This window comes from Bombina bombina, chromosome 7, assembly GCF_027579735.1.
Source record: "Bombina bombina isolate aBomBom1 chromosome 7, aBomBom1.pri, whole genome shotgun sequence".
NCBI classification, from domain to species: Eukaryota; Metazoa; Chordata; class Amphibia; order Anura; family Bombinatoridae; genus Bombina; species Bombina bombina.
This window is the reverse complement of record NC_069505.1, coordinates 495007887-495023193: the sequence shown is the minus strand read 5'-3', so window position 1 is coordinate 495023193 and position 15307 is coordinate 495007887. Positions and strand designations below refer to the sequence as shown.

General features: G+C 39.2%; 1 protein-coding gene and 1 long non-coding RNA gene across 2 annotated transcripts in view; one reads left to right on the top strand and one right to left on the bottom strand.

The window, feature by feature from the left end:
* Window positions 1-8844, bottom strand: part of LOC128666840 (cytochrome P450 2G1) — a 170898-nt gene extending 162054 nt beyond the window's left edge. The window contains exon 1 of the mRNA XM_053721642.1: window positions 8664-8844. Within this exon, the coding sequence (XP_053577617.1) occupies window positions 8664-8843 (180 nt within the window). The 5' untranslated portion in view covers window position 8844. The remainder of the gene's footprint in view (window positions 1-8663) is intronic.
* The window catches only part of LOC128666842 (uncharacterized), a 39748-nt gene continuing 31940 nt past the window's right edge, over window positions 7500-15307 (top strand). The window contains exons 1-2 of the long non-coding RNA XR_008403275.1: window positions 7500-7766; window positions 7856-8046. This is a non-coding gene — a long non-coding RNA (uncharacterized LOC128666842). The remainder of the gene's footprint in view (window positions 7767-7855; window positions 8047-15307) is intronic.

Below are 15307 nucleotides of genomic sequence, written 5' to 3'. Positions count from 1 at the left end.
AAATCCTTGTGTATCTGCTAACAGGCTCTATAATATACAATGAAAATTAAACACATAAAAGTATAAATGTCAAATACAAATCCATAGTTGGAATTACAATTAAGACTACCTAGAATGTTTATGTATCTCATTGAGAACTTGTATGGTTGATGATGTTAGTGAATTTTGGTAATCATGATTGAATATATATATATAGATGTGAGTTAAATATAATTAAGTGAACAAAGATACTTATTGTAATTAAAGAAGGGCTCAAGACATATAGGGGTAGAGCACTGTAGGGGTCAATCTATAAAATAAGAGATATCCCATTCTAGGTTAATGGGTGTCTTGTGTCAAGTTTCAGAGATTTATGCCTATCACCCCCTAGTGCTTCCATGAACAACTTCAATGATCTGCGCTCCAAAACTGGGAACACCAGTGAGATGTAGGCCGTTAAAGTGTTTAGCTATGGCTGAGTCTTTGTTAAAATTCTCTACATCCCTTAGATGCTCCCTAACCTTGTCACGGAATTTCCTGGAGGTTTGGCCAACATACTGTTGTTGGCAGTTTTCAAGTGAGTAGATAAACTACCCATTTGGTTCTGTAGTGTATAGGTTAATTTCAAATTATCTATGTGTGACACTGGAATAAAAATGTCCCAGTGTCACTGTTTTACATGCTTTACAATTAAAATTGTTGCATTTGAAATTACCCTTACGGTTACTATGGAGCCATGATATACTGTTGGGTTTGGTTGTTTCGACCAAGCTTGGGGCAAGTTTTGAGCCCAGGGTCTCTGGTTATCTACTGAAGTTGACAATAGATGGTCATTTTTAAGTAATGGAATATGTTTTCTTAGAATATTGACAACTTCATTAAACTGAGCGGAGTAAGGGGTGCTAAACACCACTGATCCTTCTGTAAATTGAGTTCTCGATTTGTTGACTTTTGAAATAGAACTGACCCTAGCTTCATCTTGTGCCACAGCCTAAAGACTGGGATAATAGCCCCTATCAAGAAGTCTGTTCTTTAGATCATTGGATTGACTTTTGGGAATGGACCTTAGAAGGTGTGGCGGATGGGCTGACTTGACTTAGCATGGAGAATGGTGTTACCTGCGGTGGGTTTTCTATAGGTACTTGATATAACAATGCCTTTATCCGCCACCCCTTCCAAGGTAAGGCCCAAAAAGTTTACTACTGAATGATTTGATTCTCCATTAAATCTCAACTTATTTTCATTTGTGTTGAGATAGTGAAGAAAATCAGAGATTGAGAAACTTTCTTTTTGATCGGTATTATCCATAATGAATATTATATCATCTATAAACCTATTATAAAAAGAACCTATTATAAAAAATTGTTCTACCGATGTATGAATTGTGATCTGAGAAAATATATTGGAGTTCCCACCAACCCACATACAAATTTGCATAGGAGAGGGCAAACTTCTTGCAACTATGAATCACAGAATATCATCTATCCACGTAAAGGATACTCTTCCCCGGGTCAGGGGTCGGTGTCTCCAATTCCCTACCACTGCCCCAAGGGTCTGTGTCCTGAGCACATATACATCGGAACATGACACCTACCACCCACTAAACCCCCTAAAATAAATAAACCTAACATTAAAAAAAAACTAAACTACCCATTGCCCCTAAAGGGGCATTTGTATGGGCAATGCCCTTAAAAGGGCAATCAACTCTTTTACTGCCCTTAAAAGGGCATTCAGCTCTTTTAAGAGTGCCCATTAAAACCCTAATCTAAAAAAAAAAAATTCTATCTCTAACCCCCAAATAGGTATTCACCGTTCCTGAAGTGCGTCGGAGAAGGTCCTATTCCAAGCGGTGAAGTCTTCTTCTAAGCGGCCGACATCTTCTTCCAAGTGGGGACCACTTCCTTCTTCATCCAGGACCAAGCCGGAGTGGAGATGAGCGCGGAGCAGGAACAGTGACCGCGGAGCCATGGAGCATGGGGGATCCTCTTTGTACGATCGCCGCCGTACACTGAATAGTGAATTCAAGGTACGTGTTTAAATATGGCGTCCCTTGCATTCCTATTGGCTGATTTGATTCAGCTAATAGGATTTCAGTAGCTCTCATCCTATTGGTTGATTTGAATTTGAAGAATCAAATCAGCCAATAGGAATGCAAGGGACGCCATATTTAAAAGTGTACCTTGAATTCACTATTCAGTGTACGGCGGCGATCGTACGAAGAGGGTCGTCTGCGCTCCAAATGCTCTGCGGTCGCCGGTCCTGTTCCGTGCTCCTCTCCGCGCCGGCGTAGTCCTGGATGAAAAGGAAGTGGTCCCCACTTGGAAGAAGGTGTCGGCCGCTTGGAAGACTTCACTGCCTGGAACAGGAACTTCTCAGGAACGATGAGTACTTATTTGGGGGTGGAGTTTTTATTTTTTTATTTAGATTAGGGTTTTAATAGGCACTGTTAAAAGAGCTGAATGCCCTTTTAAGGGCAGTAAAAGAGCTGAATGCCCTTTTAAGGGCAATGCCCATACAAATGCCCCTTTAGTGGCAATGGGTAGTTTAGGTTTTTTTAGTGTTATGTTTATTTATTTTGGTGGGTGGTGGGTTTTACTGTTAGAGGGGGGACTTAGGGCTCGATGATATAATCTTCGCCAGCTCAAACCTACTTTTTCTCGTTGACTCTCGCAGGGCTGCCCCGGTGCAATGATCGTAGAAAAGGGTCAGTCCCTTGCGAGTGGCTAGATGGCTCCTATTAAAAGTAACGAAGCTCGCTGGATAGGGACACTTTGCTCCTTAGTACAAAGTTAGCAGGGAGCATGGGGAGCACTTTAAAATTAAAATTCTGCAATATAAATCACATGATGCTGCTTTCTGCATAGAGCATCTTACATTTGTCTATATTTTAGTATACATGTGTTTTTCTTTTGGTGTTATAAGTGTTCTTATTGTTTTGAGAAAAGCTTGCCACCTTTTAATTGGTGAGAAAAAACTGTGAGATCTGCGAAAATCTTTATAGAATTACGCTGGGATTAGAGAGACATTTTCATATACGCCCATGGAACGCTCATGTTCAGCTCATTTTACAAAAAAACAACAATTATGCTTTGCATTTTGTATTTAAGTTAAAATTTCTGTGTGACATTTGCACATCCAGTGTACTACAATTACGATTTACGCTGTGTATATTTAATTTGATTTATTCGTGTGTAAATTACATACAAATTTAACTTTTTTGTTAACATACGATTTTTGGTGAAGAATTTTGTTTTACGATTTTTGATGAACCTTAACAATACAATTTTTCCCTGCTTATTTTTTTGTTAATAGTTCAAATATTTGTTTTGTATGATGTTTAAAATATGAATTTTACTGTGCACATTTCATATGAAAATGCAGTATACGCCCCTTAGCGAGACACTTTAGATCAGTCCACCAGGGAAATAGATGGACTGGCGAGCATTCTTTAATAATCTCGCCAGCCCATAGAGCTTTTAATCATCAAGCCCAAAGTATTTTTTAAGGTAAAAGAGTTGTTTAACTTAGGGAGTGTTTTTATTTTGGGGGTGGCTTTTTTATTTTCATAGGGATTAGGTTTAATTTTTTTATTTTGGATAATTTTGTTTATTATTTTATTTAATGTTAGACTTTTTATTTTTGTAATCTTAGATTAATTTAATTTTAGTTTTTTATTTTTAAGTAATATGAGCTTTTTTATTTTAATTGTAACTTAGTGTTTTTTAATTTAGATAATTGGGGTTAATTTAAGGGGTGTTAGGTTAGGGGGCTTAGTAATTTAATTAGTTATTTGCGTTGTGGAGGTTTGGCGGATTAGGGGTTAATAGGTTAATGAGGGTACTTGCGTTGTAGGGGTTTGGGGCGGTTTAGGGGTTAATAGTTTTATTAGGATTATTGCGTTGTGGGGGTTTGGCGAATTAGAGGTAATAGATTTATAAGGTTTGTTGTGATGTGGGTTAATGGCGGATTAGGGGTTAATAGTTTTAATGGGTACTTTGCAATGTGGGTTAATGGCAGATTAGGGGTTAAGTTTTAATAGGGACTTTGCCCTGTGGGTTAATGGCGGATTAGGGGTTAATACATTTATTAGGCAGTTTGCGATGTTGGGGTTGGCGGATTGGGGTTAATAATTTATTTAGGCATATTGCGTTGTGGGGGGTTGTCGGTTTAAGGGTTAATACTTTTATTATTAGTTCTGATGTGGGTTTGATGTCGGATATAAGGTTTTTTTACGCCGGCAGTTTCTAAAGTGCTGTAAGTCACTGGCAACTCCAGAAATTTCAATTTACGCTCATTTCTGGACATTTCTAGTTTTTCCGACTTACGCCACTTTATGAACTGCCGGCGCCGTATATGTGATACCCCGATGTGTGAGGTGAAATTATGCGCGGTGCGGTTTAGAGCAGTTGCGCTGACGCTTGCGCCGCATATGTAATCTCGCCCCTAGAGTGGATTTCTTTGCTTTAAGCATACAGGGAGTGCAGAATTATTAGGCAAATGAGTATTTTGACCACATCATCCTCTTTATGCATGTTGTCTTACTCCAAGCTGTATAGGCTCGAAAGCCTACTACCAATTAAGCATATTAGGTGATGTGCATCTCTGTAATGAGAAGGGGTGTGGTCTAATGACATAAACACCCTATATCAGGTGTGCATAATTATTAGGCAACTTCCTTTCCTTTGGCAAAATGGGTCAAAAGAAGGACTTGACAGGCTCAGAAAAGTCAAAAATAGTGAGATATCTTGCAGAGGGATGCAGCACTCTTAAAATTGCAAAGCTTCTGAAGCGTGATCATCGAACAATCAAGCGTTTCATTCAAAATAGTCAACAGGGTCGCAAGAAGCGTGTGGAAAAACCAAGGCGCAAAATAACTGCCCATGAACTGAGAAAAGTCAAGCGTGCAGCTGCCAAGATGCCACTTGCCACCAGTTTGGCCATATTTCAGAGCTGCAACATCACTGGAGTGCCCAAAAGCACAAGGTGTGCAATACTCAGAGACATGGCCAAGGTAAGAAAGGCTGAAAGACGACCACCACTGAACAAGACACACAAGCTGAAACGTCAAGACTGGGCCAAGAAATATCTCAAGACTGATTTTTCTAAGGTTTTATGGACTGATGAAATGAGAGTGAGTCTTGATGGGCCAGATGGATGGGCCCGTGGCTGGATTGGTAAAGGGCAGAGAGCTCCAGTCCGACTCAGACGCCAGCAAGGTGGAGGTGGAGTACTGGTTTGGGCTGGTATCATCAAAGATGAGCTTGTGGGGCCTTTTCGGATTGAGAATGGAGTCAAGCTCAACTCCCAGTCCTACTGCCAGTTTCTGGAAGACACCTTCTTCAAGCAGTGGTACAGGAAGAAGTCTGCATCCTTCAAGAAAAACATGCTTTTCATGCAGGACAATGCTCCATCACACGCGTCCAAGTACTCCACAGCGTGGCTGGCAAGAAAGGGTATAAAAGAAGAAAATCTAATGACATGGCCTCCTTGTTCACCTGATCTGAACCCCATTGAGAACCTGTGGTCCATCATCAAATGTGAGATTTACAAGGAGGGAAAACAGTACACCTCTCTGAACAGTGTCTGGGAGGCTGTGGTTGCTGCTGCACGCAATGTTGATGGTGAACAGATCAAAACACTGACAGAATCCATGGATGGCAGGCTTTTGAGTGTCCTTGCAAAGAAAGGTGGCTATATTGGTCACTGATTTGTTTTTGTTTTGTTTTTGAATGTTAGAAATGTATATTTGTGAATGTTGAGATGTTATATTGGTTTCACTGGTAAAAATAAATAATTGAAATGGGTATATATTTGTTTTTTGTTAAGTTGCCTAATAATTATGCACAGTAATAGTCACCTGCACACACAGATATCCCCCTAAAATAGCTATAACTAAAAACAAACTAAAAACTACTTCCAAAACTATTCAGCTTTGATATTAATGAGTTTTTTTTGGGTCATTGAGAACATGGTTGTTGTTCAATAATAAAATTAATCCTCAAAAATACAACTTGCCTAATAATTCTGCACTCCCTGTAGTTGTACAACTGCACCAATAACCTTTATCGAAAAATGTTTCTACTTACCAAAGTGTTATGTAGCACACACTGCACAGTTTATTTCTGGTGACAGAAGCCCATAAAACCATCATCAGATGACTGTGCAGAGCTACTCAGTCACAACAGGCCTCATGCTATGCTTCCTGCTACGACACAGTAATTCTGAACTGTGCAGTTAATCTTAATAATGTTTGCTAATATATAGCACTGGTAAAACAGAATGCAAGACTTCTGTGCATGTGACTGCAATCTGTCGCAGTCATAATATAAATTGAGGATAAATATAAGATATCATAAAAGGAAAATCCTTAAAAGCAGAAAGAGGTAAAATGACAAATACATTTATTTTCGCTTTAGACATCTAGACTAAGGGGTCAATTTATCAAAGCGTCAATCTCAGTGCATTCGCCGGCGTCAATTCCCTCGCCAGACATCGCTGACGCGGATCTGAATTCGATACCTTTATTTATCAAATCTTGACGCTTTGATAACTACGGCGGATCAATCTCCCGACAAATACGACGCTGAATTCAAGCGTATTTTCAGTTGACGCTTTGATAAATAGACCCCTAAATCATAACTAATTAGGATCACTGATTTTTGTATTAAATTTACTTAGTTCTCTTGGTATCCTTTGTTTAAGAGCATACCTTGGTAGGATAAGGGGTGGGCAGGTTTTCTGAGCATTATATAGCAATAGTGTTTGCAATAATACATGTAACAATGTTATACATTGTTGCAAATACTGCTGCCCTATTGTGCCAAACAATGTATAGCAATGTTTAAAACATTGTTCTAAATAGTGGTGCCATAAAGTGCCCAGGGCACACACATACTTACGAGACTATCTAAGTATGCTCTTTTAATGAAGTATACCAAGGCAATAAAGTAAATTTTATAATATTAAGTGAATTTGAATTAATAAAACATTCCTACCAGGTGTGTTAATAAATTCCTAATAAGAAAGGGTCAAGTTAGCATCTTAAAGAAGCATGAAACCCACATGGCTTTCCAATTGCTTTCTATTAATAATTTTGCTTCATTCTCTTGGTATCCTTTATTGACTAAACATCAATGCACTACTAGAAGTTAGCTGAACACTTCTGGAATAGATGTGCATCCCCTAATCAGTAGTTAGCTCCCAGTAATGCACTGCTGCCCCTGAGCTTATCTAGGTGAGAATCATGCCATTTTTTTTAATCAAATTTCCTAATGGACTTTAGAACTGGGTTATATAGTTGATATAGTGATGTTGATTTTTATACTGCAATGTGTGTTTGTTCTGTTGGATTGATTAAACACAAGCTAGGGTTTTAATCTATTAATCATTACAATGCACAACACTAAAATACATTGATCCTTAAAATTTAACTTTGGCGTTGCTCCAAACAAACAAGAGTAACATTTTTTCGAAAATATTTGAAAATGTATCACAGCAAAAATGACTTATTCTGTAGAAGCTGTCTCCAGTGTAGAGAATAGCCGTTTTTGCCGTGACACATTGTCCCCGTTTTTCTACACAAGTACTTTTATCCTTCTGTGTGTATTAATACCCTGAATCACCACTGACGTTTGAACAATCCATATAACTGACTGTCCTAGTTGTTTTACGTTATATTGAGTGGATATCCGCTGTTGTGGAGGTGTGCATCACACCGAAGGCCTTGTGAATCATCAACTGTGTGTATATATGCTGGAACATACTTCACAAGTTTGACTTCATACATTGTGAGTGTAAATCTTTTTTACTTGTTTTTATAAATTAAAGTGATATTTTAATGCTACACTTAGATCGTCTGTGTACTTTCTGTACACAGTGTTGCGCTCCATCTGTTTTTCCAGAATCACCTTTTTTTCTACCTTGAAAACCACGGAGAACACACTACTGGGTCAAAAAGGAGCAGCAGAACACCATGTATAAAGATTTCCATATTTTTTAAGGAATCATCTAAAACCACTTACAAGTGACCCTTTCAACTATTCCCATTGGTTTAGAGTGGGTTAAGTGGTAAGACTACTAATATATGAAGTTGTTGTAATATATATTTTTTCTGTTTTTTACAGCTTATTGTTGATTTGCTGATTTGTATTATTGTATACATTATATTTATTGTTGTATCGGGAGAAATACATTTTTCTCTTTTTTTTTTTTATTTTTAATTAATTTTCTTTTATTTATTTATTTTTTTATTTATTTTATTGCATTCATTTGTTTTGTTGTGGCGCTCCTTTTTTCTCTGTTTTTATGTTTTTATGTATAGAGATGGAAGTGTATATATTTTTAAACTTTGTTGTACGGAAAAAAAATTGAATGCATGAAAAACAAGTTAAATCACAGCTTAAATTGCATAATTTTTAAAGAAGTTATAATTTGGCGTTTTTAATTGTCTATCTTTTTTTAATAAGTCTATCTATATTTAAACTTTCTTTGTTGTACAAAAAAAAAGTTAAATCAGAGTTACAGCCAAATTTCCTAAACAAGTAATTTTATATTAACATTTTCCCTAAATGACTTAATCAATATATTTAGGATATTATTTGGCCCTACAGGCTTGTAATGGAATTTATTTATAAAAAAAAATAATGTCTCCCCTAAAACGTAAGAAACAACTCAGACACAATCACCTTTTGTAAGGATTCAAGAAATCTTTTTGGATGCACTTGGAAAATGTTGCCGATCAGTGGTAGAGGGGTGGGTCCTGGAGGCAGCCGGTAATGAAGTCTGATGCATTTCTTCCACAAGATTATGGTCATCAAACCAAGGAGAATAAGGAGCAGTAATATGAGGTGTCCGAAAATATCCATGTTTTTCAATATCAGTCTGATAACTCTACAGGTGTTTTGCCCTTATATATCTCACATTCATGAGTTAACCTAAACTCTAGGGCATTTACATTAGATAAGAACTAGTCAGTGTTTGACGTTTCACAATATTTGGTGGATATTTTGTTTGATCTGTAACTATTTTTGATTCATGCAATGAAAAAAGGATTTCCATTCATTTAGGGGTCATCAGTACAAAGGGAGACATTTAAAGGGACATAAAATCCATTTTTTCTTTCTTTCATGATTCAGATAGATCTTGTGAGTTTAAACAATTTTCCAATTTACTTCCATAATCTCATATGTTTGTTATCTTGATATCAATTTTTGAAATGAATACTTAAAGGGACATAATACTCCAATGCTAAATCACTTGAAACTGATGCAGTATAACTGTAAAAAGCTGACAGGAAAATATCACCTGAGCATCTCTATGTAAAAAAGGAAGATATTTTACCTCACATTCTCCTCAGCTCAGCAGAGTAAGTTCTGTGTAAAAAGTTATACTCAGCTGCTCCCAGCTGCAGGTAAAATAAAAAAAAAATGAAGAAATGAACAGCAACCAATCAGCATCAGCAGTGCTGAGGTCATGAACATGAACTTACTGTGATCTCATGAGATTTGACTTAACTCTCATGAGATTTCATAGTAAGCTTCCTTTACCTGATTGGTGAAATAATAGGAGAGTTCACGAGGCTCATCCTTTCAGCTGTCCCAGGACAGACACACTAAAATGCTGCTTAGAAATCCTTTACAATGGGAGGTGGCTACTGAGGAACTTTTGAGGTAAAATATCTTTCTTTTTTACATAGAGATGTTCAGGTGATATTTTCTAGTCAGCTTTTTACAGCTATGCTGCATCACTTTCAAGTGTTTAAACATTTGGGTATTATGGCCCTTTAAGTAGACTCAGGAACTGCTAATTGGTGGATGCATATAAATGTCATTGGCTTTCATTTAGCTTCCAGTAGTGCATTTATTATTATTGGAGGTCCACTGTATCCAGCAATACCAATGTACGCTGCAAAATAAAAGATCATTTATTACAGATTTTACTGCTCTTAAAATATTTTAGAAAGTAATTATTTCGCCAAATCATGTGAAATAAAAGTTTTATGACAGCATCTATAAATTTATACTGATAGAGATGTGCATTCAGGCTTCAGACAAATGCAGATTCGTCTAAATTTTGCTGATTCGTCAAGTCGTTTGATATACTAACATCTAGATACCTTATTGAGCAAAAAACAAATTATTGCTTGGCAAAATCGATTAATTTATTTGTTCATGCGTTTTGTGCCAAAAGAAGGTGAAGGAATGGGGGTAAGAGTTGCACTGTTGTAAATCAGTTCTTATGAAAGGGATCTACAAACAGCTGGGCTCGTAGGCTTACATGCAAAGGGGGTTCAAGGGGATAACAAGGGAGGAGAGGAACTGAGGTTAGAAAAGGTTGTATGGATCCCTGAACAGTAGAGTCTTTAAAGTGCGCTTAAAACTTTCAAAACTAGAGGAGAGTCTTGTGGAGCGAGGCAGAGAGTTCCACAAAATTGGGCCAGTCTCGAGAAGTCCTGTAGACGGGAATGTGAGGAAGTAACAGGAGAGGAGGAGATCTGGGGGTAGATTTATTATGCTAAGGATGCAGCTGTACAAAAGTTAAGAAGCAGTGGTTGTAAGACCGCTGTTCCTTAACTCATCTGCCACCTCTAAGGTGGAGGACAGCAATCATCCCGATCGGATACGATCAGGATAATTGACACCCCCTGCTAGCGGCCCATTGGTGGCGAATGTGCAGAGGGCGGCATTGCACAAGCATTTCACCAGAAATGCTTGTGCAATGTTAAATGCCGACAGTGTATGCTGTCGGTGGAAATGATCCGCTACAGTGGATCATGTCCGTATGACATATGGTAAATCCACCCCATTATCTGTTCCCACTGGAAATAACTAATTAATCCAAATCTAATATTTATTCAAACCAAATACCTGCATGGAATAAATTTGGGTGGACCAAACAGTTTAAAAAAAATCCAAAACTAATTTTTCAGACAAAATGGATTTTATTACAAGGTCAGAGACTTCATAATTTGCATTACTTTCTTTTACTTCTAGCGTGCAGCATTTAAAGTACATAAAATCACAAAGAGTTTAAATAATACAGAGAAAAAAAAGCCTTCATAACTAGCCAATGAGAGGGCTAGGTTTGAGACAAAGGTAAAAAAGGACCAATCAGAGTATCCATACTTGTCCAACAGACCAATGCGCTCCCCATATTCCTCTATCTTATGCTGCTCATTAAAGATAAGCGTTATCTATAGTTTTTGTTTATATTTCTTCTACTAGATACGACGAGTCCACGGATTCATCCTTGTGGGATATTATCCTCCTGCTAACAGGAAGTGGCAAAGAGCACCACAGCAGAGCTGTATATATAGCTCCTCCCTTCTCTCCACCCCCAGTCATTCTCTTTGCCTATACAAAGTAATAGGAAGAGGTAAAGTGAAAGAGGTGATAAAATGATAGTTTTTATTTTCTTCAAGCAAGACTTTTTTATTTTAAATGGTACCGGTGAGTGCTATTTTTTTCCCAGGCAGCAGATGGATGAAGATTTCTGCCTGGAGACTGATGATCTTAGCAGTTGTCATTAAGATCCAGCGTAGTTCCCACAGAATGGCTGAGGAGTACTTGAGAAACTTCAGTGTGAGGAACGTTTTTCATGCTACAAGCATTGAGGTATGTTCAGTCATTTTTTTCTGGAGAGACTGTGTTATTTCAGAACTGGCTGACAGTATTCCCATAAGGGAAGGGGTAAGCAGTAATCCTACATGTGATAGAAGGGTATTACTGGGACCTGTATGTTATGGGCTGAAAAATGGTTGACTCTGATAACATAATGTTTTTTGTGCAAAACGATTTTATGTTTGAAGTTTTTTTTACTTTTGATGGCACTGGAGGGTTCACATGGATTTCTATAATAGTTGGGTATATGGAAACCCACATGGCTAGGTTCTAGAACGTTTTACAGCGGTTTTTGCTAGGCAGTGAGACCGATGTAGATGGGCGGGGCCTAATTTTGCGCCTCAGATGTGCAGTTGAATTCCCCATGCAAGCAGCAAGCTCCAGCTCCGGTGGGCCTAAACGGCGCCACAGTAGAGCTGTGGCGAGGTGCAGGGGGTTGATTGTTTAATTTCATAACATTTTTGAGTAACGTTTTTTTCCATTAAGGGTTAAGCATACCTTACTTGTGGTGCAATCTTAGCTGGCAAGATAAGACACATATATACTAAAATTGGGATAATTATAAAATTTTAGAGCAGTTTTGGAAAAATTGTATGCTTTTTTTCTCTTAAAGGCGCAGTACCGTTTTTCAGATTGTTATTTTTTTCACTAAATAAAGTGTTTTCAAGCCTGTTTGTGGTCATTACTAGCCTGTTTCAACATGTCTGACATTGAGGAAAGTCAATTTTCTATGTGTTTAGAAGCCATTGTGGAACCCCCACTTACAATGTGTCCCTCATGTACTGAAAGGGCCTTACATTGCAAAGAACATATTTTAGGTGATAAAAGTATGTCTCAGGATGATTCTCAGTCAGAATAGAATCAGGTTATGCCATCTAATTCTCCCCAAGTGTCACAACCTTTAACGCCCGCTCAAGCGACGCCTAGTACTTCTAGCGCGTCTAATTCTTTCACCCTGCAAGATATGGCTGCAGTTATGTCTACCCTTACAGAGGTATTATCTAAACTGCCAGGTTTACAGGGTAAGCGCAGCAGGTCAGGTATTAGAGTAAATGCTGAGCCCTCTGATGCTTTATTGGCCATCTCCGATGTGCCCTCACAGTGTTCTGATTTGGGGGTGGGGGAATTGCTGTCTGAGGGAGAGCTTTCAGATTCAGGAAAGATGTTCCCTCAAACAGACTCAGATGTGACGGCCTTTAAGTTTAAGCTTGAACACCTCCGCTTGTTACTCCGGGAGGTTTTAGGGACTCTGGATGATTGTGACCCTATTGTCATCCCACCAGAGAAATTATGTAAAATGTATAAATATCTAGAGGTCCCTACTTACACTAATGTTTTTCCAGTCCCTAGAAGAATTTCGGACATTGTTACTAAGGAATGGGATAGACCAGGCATTCCGTTCTCTCCCCCTCCTACTTTTAAGAAAATGTTTCCCATATCTGACACCATTCAGAATTTGTGGCAGACGGTCCCTAAGGTGGAGGGAGCTATTTCTACCCTGGCTAAGCGTACAACTATACCTATTGAGGACAGTTGTGCTTTCAAAGACCCTTTGGATAAAAAATTAGAGGGTCTTCTAAAGAAATTGTTTATTCATCAGGGTTTTCTTCTACAACCTATAGCGTGCATTGTTCCAGTAACTACTGCAGCAGCTTTTTGGTTTGAGGCTCTAGAGGAGTCTCTTAAGGTTGAGACCCCATTAGATGATATTTTGGATAGAATTAAGGCTCTCAAGCTAGCTAATTCTTTTATTACAGATTCCGCTTTTCAAATGGCCAAATTAGCGGCAAAAAATGCAGGCTTTGCCATTTTAGTGCGTAGAGCGTTATGGCTTAAGTCTTGGTCTGCTCATGTGTCATCAAAATCCAAGCTTTTAGCTATTCCTTTTAAGGGTAAGACCCTATTCGGGCCTGAACTAAAGGAGATCATTTCCGACATTACTGGAGGTAAAGGTCATGCCCTTCCTCAGGACAAGACGGTTAAAATGAGGGCCAAACAGAATAATTTTTGTTCCTTTCGAAACTTTAAAGGTGGACCCTCTACTTCCTCCTCCGCCACAAAGCAGGAGGGGAATTTTGCACAATCCAAGTCAGTCTGGAGTCCTAACCAGACCTGTAATAAAGGTAAACAGGCCAAGAAGCCCGCTGCTGCTACCAAGACAGCATGAAGGGGCAGCCCCCGATCCGGGACCGGATCTAGTAGGGGGCAGACTTTCTCTCTTCGCTCAGGCTTGGGCAAGAGACTTCAGGATCCCTGGGCATTAGAAATCATGACCCAGGGGTATCAACTAGAATTCAAGGATTCTCTCCCAAGAGGGAGATTTCATCTTTCACGTTTGTCTGTAGACCAGACAAAAAGAGAGGTGTTCTTACGCTGTGTAGAAGACCTATATACCATGGGTGTAATCTGCCCAGTTCCAAAACTAGAACAGGGGCAGGGGTTTTACTCAAATCTGTTCGTGGTTCCCAAAAAAGAGGGAACCTTCAGACCGATTTTGGATCTCAAATGCCTAAACAAATTTCTCAGAGTCCCATCGTTCAAGATGGAGACCATACGAACAATTATACCAATGATCCAGGAGGGTCAATATATGACCACCGTGGATTTGAAAGATGCGTATCTTCACATTCCTATCCTCCAGTTTCTCAAGTTTGCCTTCCTGGACAAACACTACCACTTTCGGGTTGGCCACAGCTCCCAGAATCTTCACAAAGGTGCTAGGGTCCCTTCTGGCGGTTCTAAGGCCGCGGGGCATAGCAGTGGCGCCCTATCTGGACGATATTTTGATTCAGGCGTCAACTTACCATCTAGCCAAATCTCACATGGACACCGTGTTGGCTTTTCTAAGAACTCACGGGTGGAAGGTAAACATACAAAAGAGTTCACTAGTTCCACTGACAAGAGTTCCATTCCTAGGAACTCTGATAGACTCGGTAGACATGAAAAATTTTCTGACGGAGGTCAGAAAGTGATCCTAACTACTTGACGAGAACTTCATTCCATTCCTCGGCCATCAGTGGCGCAGTGTATGAAGGTCATTGGGTTAATGGTAGCAGCAATGGACATAGTTCCGTTTGCTCGCTTACATCTCAGACCACTGCAGCTGTGCATGCTCAGACAGTGGAATGGGAATTATGCGGATTTATCTCCTCGGATAAATCTGGATCTAGAGACCAGAGACTCTCTTCTTTGGTGGTTGTCACAGGATCATCTGTCCCAGGGAATGTGCTTCCGCAGGCCAGCATGGGTCATAGTGACAACGGATGCCAGCCTCTTGGGCTGGGATGTAGTCTGGAATTCCCTGAAGGCTCAGGGTGTTTGGACTAAGGAGGAGTCCCTACTACCAATAAATATTCTGGAACTGAGAGCAATATTCAACGCCTTGGCCAAATTCATAAGATTCCAGTCGGACAATATCACGACTGTAGCATATATCAATCATCAAGGGGGAACAAAGAGTTCTCTAGCGATGATAGAGGTTTCCAAGATAATTTGATGGGCAGGTGTTTGCGACATTGATTCGTCAATGGGGCACACCGGAACTGGATTTGATGGCATCTCATCAGAATGCCAAACTTCCTTGTTACGGATCCAGATCAAGGGATCCCCAAGCAGGACTGATAGATGCTCTAGCAGTACCTTGGTCGTTCAACCTGGCTTATGTGTTTCCTCCCTTTCCTCTCCTGACTTGTCTGATTGCCAGAATCAAA